Here is a 12,387-nt window from a genome sequence, read left to right as displayed (position 1 = left end):
GCTCCTGGATCGCTCGTGGTGCCCGGCTCCTGGATCGCTCGTGGTGCCCGGCTCCTGGATCGCTCGTGGTGCCTGGCTCCTAGCCCAGGGCTTTGATGTGCGTGATTATTATCTGCCACTCCTCTCTGCAGCCCATCACTTAGGCTCAGGGGAAACTGGAGTGGGGCCTCGCCTTTCTGGAGCTTATTCCCCAGCACCCAGGGCCCTGTGGGACATTAGTAAACCCATTTTTCTGGACCTCCAGCTTGCGTTGATCCAATTGTGTATTTTTCTTTCTAGCTGTGTTCTGGGGGGACATTGCTCTGGATGAAGATGATCTGAAGCTGTTTCACGTCGACAAGGCCCAAGGCTGGACCAAGCCACCAGGGGAGGACGTGGGACATAGCACTGGTCAGTACTGGGCCTCTGATCTGGGCCTGGGCAGGAGGGTGAGGACTCCAGTGGGGGCAGGTGGCGATCAGAAGCCTTGGTGCTCGCCCGTATGTCCAGTGCTCATCTGGCTGTGGAAAACAGGGGGTCTGACCCCCATGTTTTCTACTGGAAGGGTGGAGCTGGGGCCTCCAAGTTAGCTGATCCTTCTGAGGAAATCTCCGCTTGCTTCTCTATGGAAGGGTTCAGCCTGTTCTTAGGACTCTGGTGTGGGTCCTGCTGGCCCAGCCCTTGGTGGGCTGGCTTCGGGGTACTTGCCATGATATTAAGAATGAGCAGCTGTTTGCCCATGGGGCATTGTCTGCTTGTTTGGGCCAAACCAGGTGACAGTCCCCTGAAGGTGGGACTTACCCATGCCTTTGGAACTTCATTACCTCTCTCTCTTCTGCCCTCCTCACGGCCGCCTTTAAAATGAGAAGTAATGAGACTCATGTTCTGAGCTCTCAATTTCCTGCTCCCTGGACTCCATGACTTCAGCTTTGTGACTTTGCTGTCTTTGGAAGCAGCCTGGAGAGTCGGGTATGGCAGCTAATGTCCCTGGGGGGCAGTGTAGCTTGTTGTTCAGTGACCGAGACTCACAGGTGGCTGCCGTCCTTGACTCCTTCCAGCCTCCCTTTCTCTGGAAGTTTTAGGCACCTACCATGGGCCGTGTCCAAGGCTGGTGCAAGAAGGAAGGTGCTCTAACTCCCATCTCCTAGCCAACCTTTGCACGAGGCAGACTGTCTTAGGTCTGATCAAATGCTCTAACATCTCCAAAGTGAGTTCTCCTGCTTGTGAAGTGGACATGGAACCAGATCTCACTACAGAAAGCTTTGGGAGATTGACTTCAAAGATAACAGGCTAACCCATTTCCTGGCACGTAAGATCTCATAAGGTGACAGGCAAATGAGCAGTGGTCAAGAGCAGTGGAAGAAAACAGGGTGAGTGGAGAGGCCTCCTGCCCTCTTGTGACTGCAAGAGGAGGAATCCTGCGTGGGAGAAAGGACTTCTCAGGTGGGGGGAGCCAGGTGCAAAGGTAGGGAAGACTGAGAGCGGCTCTCTGTTTGGGGAGCAGAGGTGAGGTGTGCGTGGCTGGAGGGGGCCTTTATGTTGCTGGAGAGGCTGCCTGGGACAAGCAGTGAAGTGCATGCTGCTGGGGTGGTGAGCGTGGGCGTTCCCTGGGGCTGCAGGTGTCCTGCCCCAGATTTCTCATAGGATGTGTCTTGTTCAGCTTGGACGTAGTGTGCCTCGGAGTCCCCTTTCCTTGTCCCCTGCTGTTCTTGGAAGCCCTGCAGCTGCCCAGAAGATGCTGGGGTCCAGCCAAGTGCTTGGGAAGCCTCACCACACAGAGCGCCGCTGGTGACAGGCCACCGTGTATCAGGCAATGCCCACCGCAGCTGCTAATGCAAGCAGGAACGTCCTGGAAGCCTGCTGGCAGGGGACAGGATGTGCCCGCAGCCAGGGGTGACTCTCATTGCTTCGAAGGAACAGGAGCAGCCGGAGGCCCTGGGCTCCGAAGCTCCCCACGGGGCTTGCTGGATGAGGAGCTGAAGCATTTGGGTCAGGGGAGCCGTTGTCAGTGGCTGGAGGGAGGAGGAGGGAGCCGTCAGAATGTCGAGAAAGGTGTCAGGACATCTCTGTGGGGCTGGCCCTAGGACTAACAGTCTTAGGATTTGCGAGGCCTCTTCTGTGTGGTTTGAAAAGTCCATTTGAATTTTGAATTAACTTTCAAATTATTTTTCATAATGTTGTATCCATAGCTTAACTGAGCTCCAACATCAGGAAATATCTCTTCATAATTCCACCAATCACCCAGCCTAGAGATCTGGAGAAGTTATCCTGATGAGAATCCATATAATTAAAATAGTTTTTAAACTTCTCTTTACAGTGCTAATTGCAAATAGTGAATTTTACTTATGTCTCATGCACAATGTGACGCGCTATTACATATGCGCATGACCCCAAGTGTACACCACCACTAGGCTAAGCTATGGAACATTCTAGAAGCAATGCCAAGTCAGCAGTCATCCCCAAAGTGTCACTAGTCTGACCTGTACCCCGACAGACTCCTTGTGCCTATAATGGGGACCTTGTGTGTTAGCCTGTGTCTGTCCTCTTTTACCAGCTTGGCCAGGGGTATGAGTAGTTCTCTTCTGTTGTGTGAATGGACACCCAACTTATTCATTCTTTTGTTGCCCTGTTCAGCTGTGATAAATAAAGGTGTGACTGGCATTCCTGTAGAGATCTTTTAGTGAGCACAAACGCTAGTTTCCGGTGGGCATGGACCCAGGGGAGTGGCAGGATCCTGTACATTTAACTTTGGTGGGTGCTGTCAAACCATTCAGTTTGCCAGGTTACAACTCCAGGTCGACACCTATGTTCCCTTAGAAAGCAGGTGTGACATCCATGCAGGCACCCGTAAGGCCTTGTGGATCTTAGTCTCTTCGCTTGGATCTCCTACCCTCACCTCAGGCCTCATGGGGGTCAGAGGATGCCTGTTACGGCTCATGTTTAAGTGTCCTCTCCAAGCTGGGGCATGATGGCACAGTCTGGAGGCTGAGGTGGAAGGATCACTGTGAGTTCAAGGTCAGCCTAAGGTACATGGTGAGCTCAAGGTCTGTCTGTTTCAAAAAAAAAAGAAAAATCTAGATATTCTCCCAGATCCTTGTATGGTCATAGACGAAGCTTCTTCAGAGCAGCTGGATCTAGAGTATGTGACTGATTCATGGTGCAATGCTAGGATTAGGATGCTGGGATTAAGGAGGGGGCGATTAGGAAATCAGCCCACTGATTGCCTTGGCACCGCCCTAAGCTCTGTAGCCTAATAGAACATAAAAGGGGCAGAAAGACACTGTCAAGGCCCCTTGCATGCTCTTCTGCCTTCTGCCCACCATGAAGTGTTTCTCCTCCGGGTACCTGTCTGCCGTGCCACCCTGCCCTGGAGCCAGCCAGCTTTGAGCTGAAACCTGTACCAACTGTGACTAATAAACCTTTGCTTCTTTACCTGTGGGTATGGGTATTTTGTCATAGCAATGAGAAAAGTAACTAAGACAATGCCCGCCCCCCACTGTAAAACTCAGGGTTGCCCCATTGGCTCCTCCCAGTGCATTTGGAGGACTGACCATGGCACAGCTTTGGCAAATGTGCATGAGAGGTCCTAGAAAGAGGCTGGGCAGCAGTCTGTCACTGCACCAGCTCTGTGCCCAGCTTCTAGAGTGTCCCATTGAGAAGAGTGCCTCAGGCTGCTGGTAAGGGGAGGCCTAGGGCTCTGCCTCCCACAAGCACTGCATCTGGGTGAACGTGGAGCCTGAGTGCTTATCTTTTTATCTTTCTGAGAGAAGGCAGAGTCTATACTACGTCTGACTTAGGACTCCTCAGAGGTAGACTGGCCCCTTGTACCTAGAAGGCAATGGCTAGCGTGGATGGAGAAGAGAGGCTGGAGGCAGAGAGAGATGGCAGACCTACAGCTTCTCCCAGGGCCGGAGAACTTCAGCAGTAACTTAGCACCAGAAAGATGCCAGACTATCGGTCACAGCTCCGGGCCTGCGGGTGATGCTGCCTGTGCTGAATTCCTGAGCTGAGCCACAGTTTCTGCATCTCGCAAGTGGGAATAGTACGAATCCTTGCCTTACAGTGATGCCATGAGGAAGAAAGGAAACCACATGTGTAAGTTCCTGGTACATGCTAAATGATCCATAAAGATCAACTCTGCATTCTTCTCATCATTATTTGCAGAGAATATTGATGTGGGAGGAGTTAGGAATGAAGTGGGGAGTGAGGTGGAAATTTATCATCTGTGGAGAGAATGGGGGGCTTGGGCATAAAGCATTTGAGAGCTAGACCTGGTGTTTCCTTCTTCTCAAGCTATATAGGGGTGTGTGTGTGTGTGTGTGTGTGTGTGTGTGTGTGTGTGTGTTTATGACAAGGTAATTTTTACCCTGGTGGCTTTTCTCTGAGGGCCTATAGTACTTTGCATCTACCCAGAATACCACTTTATGTTCAGAATGGGAATATTTTTTATTGTTTTTGCTGATTAAACCAATACTTCTTGTTGTTAAAAAGTACAGTTCAGTATCTCATAATGGTATAAAATGGGAAAGCGTCCCTGGCATTCTGGCCCCACAACCACCCCTGCCCCATTACCAGTTTGCCGGACTCTTCTTAGCCTTAATGTCCTTGGGCTGCGGGCACACAGTGTGGGTATATTTTTTCGACATAAAAGCAATTTCACTGCATGCGCACTTGTGCAGTCAGCATTGCACTAGGGACATCTTCCCACAGAGTGCACTGTGGTCCCTCTTGTTCTCTTCAGTGAACCGGTATGCAAAGCTGTCACACCCAAACCCTTATACACACTCTTTTTCGGTCAATTTTTTCCTATTAGAAATGACGCAGCTCTGAAGAACTTTGTATGCATAAGCAGGAAGCGCGTTTTTCGCCCTGCTCCCCACACCAGACGTATCCCTGGGTGTATTCCTAGACAGAGGCTGACTTATTTCCAAGCTTTGGGAAATGCCTATTTTCTTTCTTTGGAAGCTGGGGAAGGAGCTCCGTGGAAAAGGGCTGAGTTTCCATTCAGGATGTGGGGCAGGGCCCCCAAATCTTCAGAGCAGCCTCACGGGCTTCCTTCCCTAGTTTATCCTATAAACCTGGAACTATTCTCCAGGCTCCAGAAAGAAGAATTGTCAGTTGCCCAGAGAGCCTCATCGCCCAGAGTTGCCAGCGTGCACGGGCAGTCGCGGTGGAATCCAGACCACTGCGGGCGGGCAGGCAGGCTCTGCGTCCTCCTGTAAGAGCCTCCGGCCTTACCGCCGGCCGGGAGGGACGGAGGTCCGCGGGAAGTGGGTGGGAGTAAGGAGAGAGCAAGTGCCCGGCTTGCTTTAGAGCCCACTCAGGGTGTTGTACTGGTCACGATAGAAGGCCCTGAGAGCTTCGGGGCTCCCAGCGGGACACGCTGTCGTTCTTCATTTAGGGGCCACAGACGGGAGAGTGTCCCTGCCTCGCCTCTCTTCTTTCCTTTTTCATCCACTTTCAGGTCACCTTCTAGGGGACACATAACGTTCCTGTTCACTTGGAACCGCAGCACGGGAGTTTCTTGGGAAAGAAAGGGTCTTAATAGATCTGGTTCGTTAGCGATCTTGAGATGAAACCATACTGGGTGTGGGGTGGGCCTGAAGCCAGTGACTGGTGTTCCCATGAGAGGAGGAGACCCCGAGAAGAAGCCATACAAAGGGAGGCAGAGGTGCAGCGAGGCAGTATGAGCCCAGATGCCAGGGATTGTCACCAGAGGATTGTCACGGAGACCCCAAAGCTAAGAGGAGGCACAGGAGGCTGCTTCCCTGGAGCACTCGGAGGGGCCTGGCCTTGCCCCGCTTCCGACTTTTAGCCTTCAGAATTGGGAGAGAATAGACTTGACATTTTTAACCCTTGGTTTGTGGGGAGTTTTGTGGTAGTGGTAGGAATCGAGTAGGCCATGCTCCTTAGAACCCCCAGGAGCTCCTTGTTGTTTATCAGAGGCATTGCTGGGTCTGGCTTCCAAGCCCTTGTCTGCTCTGTGCACAGCCCGCCTATCCTTCCCCTGGCCCTCCAGCCAAACACAATGACGTCGTGTCTGTACACACCCAGGGTCCCTCTTTCCAGCCTTCGGTTCCAGCTGTTCTCTCTGCTTCCAGTCCCCATTCTACAGACAAAGAAATGAAGGTCTAGAGGGAAAGCCAGTGACTTATGCCCAGACCTGCGCCGGGACACTTTGGTGACCCTTTTCACGCACCCCGCCGCGGCTGTAGGAGCTGCTGAGTTCAGGGTGCTGTTAAAAGTGCCTTGTTTTGCGCTTGGGATGGAGAGAGTTCCTTGCTTCCTCCTTTTCAAGTGGGCCCATTACCCTGCTCTGGGAGCTGCCCGGGATGCGGTGGCAGCACTTGGAAGTGTGTGGGGCGAGGAGGCAAAAGCGTATCCTTCGGGGAGGGAAAGTTCTGGCTGGGTTTTATTTGCAGTGAGAAGAATGGGAGCTCTGAGCAGGCATGGGCCAAGCCACTGTGAATGGGGCCCTTGAATTAACATTGCAGACTCTCCTAAAGCTGCTAATCGGATTAGCTGTGTAGTGAAGGAAGTACTTAGCGGGGGTGGGGGGTGGGGGGACACGGACATGCGCACAACACACACACTTTCCGACCCCCTCGAGGCCCAGTGGCAGCGCCGCAGTCCAGTTCCTGAATTTAGACACTTTACTTCTTCACTACACATGATGTGGATGTGGCGCTTCGTGTGGTTGATGCTTCGGGCCTTTTGTTTCTTTTCCAAAGAGCTGAGGAAGTCAGGGCTGCACGTCTCATCTTCGTAAATGGACCTACCGGGAAGGCTTGTCTTGCAGCTATCTCTGCTCAAGTGGATGGATCTGATTGCTTGATCTGTGTAGTGAGGATTCTGAAAGGGGAAATGGTTTTAATTACTTGCCGGCTCTGATGGAATCTGACACTTCCTGCCTGTTTATTCCGGCCCACTGGGTCATATCCATCACTATTTAAGAAGCCAACCTCGCTTTAAATCCTTGCTGCCTGAACTCCCGCTGTCTATGTGTAGCATCTGCACAACACCAACAGCTTGGCATCTGGGTTCAAAATAACAAGTGACCTGGGGAGAGTCCAAGACGTAACTCTGGGTAGCATGTGTCCTCGCTCTGGTCCTTTTCTTTAAATCCCAAGGTCTCTTCACCTCCCGCCTCTCTGGCTACTAGCTTTTCGCTTCCCACTCTGAGCATGGCCTTGTGTGGCGCAGGTACCCTCACCTGGCCTTAGGGCTCCCATCTGAGCACAGCAGCAGATGAAAACGCATTCTTATTCCTTTCAGCCAGTCTGAGCTCTGGATTTGAGCTCTGCTGTTACAGACTATAGAAAAGCGGCAAACCAAAAGCCTTTGGTGAGCACAGGACTCGCTTTAGGCATAAAAAGGCTAATTGCACAAACCTGGGAGATACCCGGATGGCCCAAATCAGAGAACCTTCATTCAGTTTCTGGGCTTTGCTTTCTAAGGTTTGAAGATCTAAGGAGACCCCATTTGTCTCTGTTCCCAACACCCTGTTAGTTTTGAGGCTCCGGGGAGAACTTGCGGGTGAGGTTGTTTCACTCAGTCCCATGGCCAGGCTCTGATTTCTCTGTGTCTACAGCTGACGGAGACCTTCCCCAGCTCTGTGGACCCTGGCCACTTGATCTCACTAGTTTATCTTGTTGAGGTGGGAGTGATACTAAGTAAAAGTGTCCAGGTGAGAAGGATAGCAGGATCCCTGCAACACTCTGTGCAAGGAGTCGTATCCTGAGTGTATAAACGAGTGTTACCCTTCCTGCTTCTTGTTCCATTCAGTGGGCAGACCAGTAGATTTGGGTCTGTCTTTTCTCACTTCATGCATGGCCAAGGGACAACACTGAGAAACTTGTGGCCTCTGCCGCTGTGCTCTCTGGCTTGCAAAGCCAGAAAGAGTCCCGGAGCTGTTACGGGGTTCTCTTACTTACCCCAGTCCTATTCACTGTCTTCGCAGGAGCTGAATGAGGAGGGGGTTGGACAATACGGTCTTTGTGACTTTTTTTCTCTAAGTATGGTGCACTTGATATTTTGAGGCTATAGGCATAGATAGATAGACAGATTACAGCACGCCTCCGTTTTAGTTCAGGGCCTTTGCATGGAGTGACATGTCCATCTCTTTTTATTTATGTGTGTATTTAAAATTTTAAGACAATTTTTTTTTTTTTTTGGTGGAACTGGAGATTAAACTCAGACCCTTGCACTTGCCAAGGAAGCGCTTATTCCACTGAGCCATCTCCCCGGCTCCTTAAGACAATATTTTGCTAAGTTGCCCAGCTTGGGCTTGAACTTTTGATCTTCTTGCCTCAGCTTTCAGGAATGCTGGGATTATAGGCATTTTCCACTCTGGCTGGCTTACAGATTTCTCTTAGTCTAATGAACATTATGAGCACTTCTCTGAGAAGACTCACACTGAACAGAAACACATATGCACACACACGCACACTGAACAGAAACACACACACACACACACACACACACACACACGTTTATGCTTTAGCTTGCAATTTCAAAAAATTTCACTATGATGTGGAACTTGAGTTAGGAATTCTGATCTGTGGCCTCCCTTTCCTGTGAGCTTTCATACACTAGTGGTGTTCAGTAGGGATCTGGACCCTGGGAGAGCTGCGTGTGGAGAGATGCAGGCAGGACTGGTTTTGAATCTCTGGCTCTGTATTGATTAGTTGTAGAATTTAGGTGAACTCAATCCTGTTTATAAGATGGGATGTTAATGCCTGCCTTACAGAGGGGTTAAATAAGTATGGTAGGTGAAGCCATATTCCAGGGTCTGGCACCCAAAACCATGTCCACGCTGCTGTCCCTTTGCTACCTCTTTTGTCTTCTTTCTAGTCTCAGGCCCTCTGCTCCCCAAATGCCTGGCTGTGTTGGAATTCACCATGCAATACCCTGGAGAATACAGGAGGTGGGCCAGCAGCAATGTGCTCTTGTCAGATCCTTGGATGTGATTACCTAGCATGTAGGAAATCTTTGTCAATCCCTAAAATGACTGGGGCTGCCCTTGTTGTCCCGGGTCAAACTCTGGGATCTCAGACTTGGCCAGATAAATTTGAAAATTGCTCAGATGCTGGTTTCTCTTTGAATGAATAAAAATGGTAATAACTACCATTCTTGTGTGTTAATTATGGATTAAATGCTTGAGATACATGATCTGATCTGTGTGTAGTAGCTCCACGTGATAGGGTATCAGCACCTATAGATGTGAGGGCCATTGCTCAGAGGGGTAAGTAAGCTGTCTGGGATCCCATAAATAATTATCGGCAGAGTCAAGATTAGGACTTTGTCTTCCTCACGTCAAACCTTTGTGCTGTGTTGCTTCTGGAAACAACCATTGGCATCACTACTAATTCTGTGTCGCCGAAGACGCAGTCTCCCCATTACTGCCCTCAGAGATGATGGTAAAAGACAAGCATGAGTCCCATAGATGTGGGACTGTCATGAGAGCTGTTGCTCACCCTGCGCCCAGCTGTCAAAAGTCAGCCTTTCGTCTTTAATTTGTTTGAGACAGGGTTTTGCTATGCAGTTCAGGCTGGCCTTATACTCACTGTTTAGCCCTGGCTGGCCTTGAGCTGCAGCCATCCTCCTGCCTTAACTTCCCAAGGGCTGGGATTACCGGGTTGAACCACCATGCCTGGCTCAGCCTTTCCTCTTCAGGTCCGCTCTCAGCTGGGCATCATGCATTGTGCCTGACAAACTCATGTGAATCCCATTTGCTGATTGGCTTCAAACCAAGGTTCTAACCGGGGGCTCAGGACTGTGTGGTCGTCTCCCCTTCTCCAAGAGGCCATTAATGTTGGGGGTTCTTTGCTTGAGCATGTGATGCCTGAGCTCCCCAGCTGTGAGTGGGACCAGCTTTAGAAGAAACTCTTGGGCTCAGGGGTGGTGCCCTGGGGCTAGAGGCCCACATCATCTTGCAGGATGTTCGTGAACAGAGCTTACCTGACCCAGAGAGTATGACAGAGTTCCTGTTTCCTCTTCCAAGTCTGTAGTCAGACTTTCCCTTCCTAGTCTATGGGCTGACCAGCTGACCACCCCCCGGTCACCTGTTCTTTCCACAAGACTTCTGTACTCCAATACATAGAACTTCATTCTCACAGCCTAGACCCACAGGCTGTCCTATAGCCCTCCCTTGGGGTTTATCTCCATGGCCGCTGTTGTGTCTGTTGCCAACTTCCATTCTTCTATTGTAACAAATTCTTGCAGGGACTCTGTACTCAGCACCAAAGGTACAGCTGTACCTGCCTTTTCTCTAACCATCAAGAGATGGATTCTATTGATGGGCATGATTATTTTTGTGCTCTGGGTGAACTGGAGGGCAGAGTGAGCTGGAATGGTGGAATCTGGGATCAAAAATCCCTGATAGTGTGAGGCATCTGCTCACCTCCCAAAGTAGGCAGAAGCCCCCACCCCCGGAGGAAAGATGCCAGCTATCATCCAAGCCAGCTGAGGAGTCCAGAAACCCAGGCTACCAGCATCAGAAAGGCCTTTTAGCAGGCTTCCAATTCCACTTTGGGCTCTCAAAAGAAGAGCATGGACTCCTGGTTCTTGTGGAAAGCAGAGATTACAGAGGACACAGCACAGAGCTTGCTGGGAAAACAAGATGAGGACAAAAGCAAACACAAAATAGAAGATCATAAAAGCAAGCTGGAGGCAGGTCAGTGCCAACTGGGGGAGGGCGACACACTGCTGGCCCCTGAATGTGGGACCTGAGCTCCTTAAATGCCTCTGGCCCCAGAGCCAGCACCTGCGCTCGGCCTGCGCGCAGTGGTCAGGAGGCACTGCAGAGAGAGGCAGGCTTCAGTGCAGCAACTAGGCCAGGCCTGGCACTTCCTGAACCCATACAGTTTCTAATTTAGGGAGATGGCTTGAGATAATAAAGAGGCATCTGATAAAGTACACATCTGCTTGTTGAGAAGGACGAAGGAGCGCAGCATAAGGATTCTATCATCCCCATCCTCTGGGGCCTCATTCAGGGCTGACTTATGCCTTGGACAGAAGCCAGAGTTTACTGAGAACTTGAAGTGTTGGGAAGTCAATTCACCTCTGAATTGATCTTTATTATGACTGAATCTGTCACAATTTGAAGAAGCAGAGATGAGGGGCCACCTGGGTGCAGGGGGAGCCATTGTCCTCCTGGGCCACAGATCCGAGGGCCTGAATCAACAATAATCAGAAGCAGAAGTCAGTACCTGACACTATGGCTGAGAGTCTTTCAGTTATAAGACACAGAATTCCACTCAAGACAGCTCAGGTAAAAGCGTCAAAGGCAACATTTGCATATCAATCTAAAGGGTAGGTGCAGAGCACAACTGGCCTCTTAGAACTAGATGAGGAATTGGAAAGAAGCAAGGGTGTTTCTCTTCTCAAGGGTCACAGGATGTCTCTCATTTGGGCTTTTGTTTCATCCTCTTGCACCCGCCCCAACACGGGCATCATGCCTACATCACGAGTCTGAGTGTCCTCCCTGGACACCTGTGGTACTTACCTACTCAGAGTGCTGCTGAAGTCCTGAACATGGAAGAGATGCCCAAGGGCGGAAGGGGTCAAGTGAACTGAGCGGAAGGCTAACAATGAGTCCCCAGGGAGGCTGGGTGTGGAAAGGAAGTGACAAAGGCAGTGGGGCTGGGTGTGGGAATCCACATCAGTGCCTCAAGAGAAGAATGAATCACGGAGCAGCCTTGGTTTTGGAGGTGATGGGTGACTGAACTGACTTCCTGGGGTGGCCGGACTTCCTTCTGGGTTGATGTGGCTTTTGAGGCCAAGCCTGGTAATTCTAGCCCCACCTTCCTATTTATAATGTCATTTTTCATAGGAAAATCCTGTCAGGGTTCACATCAGCGATTTTAATGCATGGAATTTGGTAATACTGCCTCAGAGTTGCTTCTGTCAGCTGAGGAGCGAGTCTTGGCCTTTCTGCTTTGACCAACACAAAGACTGTGTACAACCTCCCCACGCAGTATTATTTTAAGTTTTATTTTTTGCAGTACTGAGAATCGAGCCCATGGCCTTTGTACCTGAGTTACATCCCCAGCCCACTTGTAATTTTTTAAAAATTTGAGACAAGGTCTTGGTAGGTTGCCCAGGCCGGGCTTGAACGTGTGATTCTTCTGCTTCAATTCCAAGAGCTCTGGGACTACTGCAGATGTACAATGCCATCCCTAGCCTCTTAGCTTTTCTTAATTTTATTCTGCTTTTGCTTTCTTTAAATATTTATATGTTTTTGTGATATTGATTGAATGGGCTTCAATGTTTCCTGCTTTTAGACAGTATATTGATATCTAAAGCAGAATAAATGAAATAAACTTAAAGGCTTTTTATTTATATAGCATTCCAATAAATGCTTCCCATATTAGAAGCCTAAATACAAAAAAAAAGTTTTTCCACCCT

At 50.1% G+C, this 12,387-nt stretch overlaps 1 protein-coding gene across 1 annotated transcript in view; it reads left to right on the top strand.

The window, feature by feature from the left end:
• Tll2 (tolloid like 2) overlaps window positions 1-12,387 on the top strand; it is a 147,458-nt gene that overhangs the window by 38,358 nt on the left and 96,713 nt on the right. The window contains exon 2 of the mRNA XM_004625684.2: window positions 280-390. Coding sequence (XP_004625741.1) covers window positions 280-390 — 111 coding nt within the window. The remainder of the gene's footprint in view (window positions 1-279; window positions 391-12,387) is intronic.

This window comes from Octodon degus, unplaced genomic scaffold (genome assembly GCF_000260255.1).
Source record: "Octodon degus isolate 3935 unplaced genomic scaffold, OctDeg1.0 scaffold00010, whole genome shotgun sequence".
Lineage (NCBI taxonomy): Eukaryota > Metazoa > Chordata > Mammalia > Rodentia > Octodontidae > Octodon > Octodon degus.
This window is presented reverse-complemented; position numbering and strand designations above follow the sequence as displayed.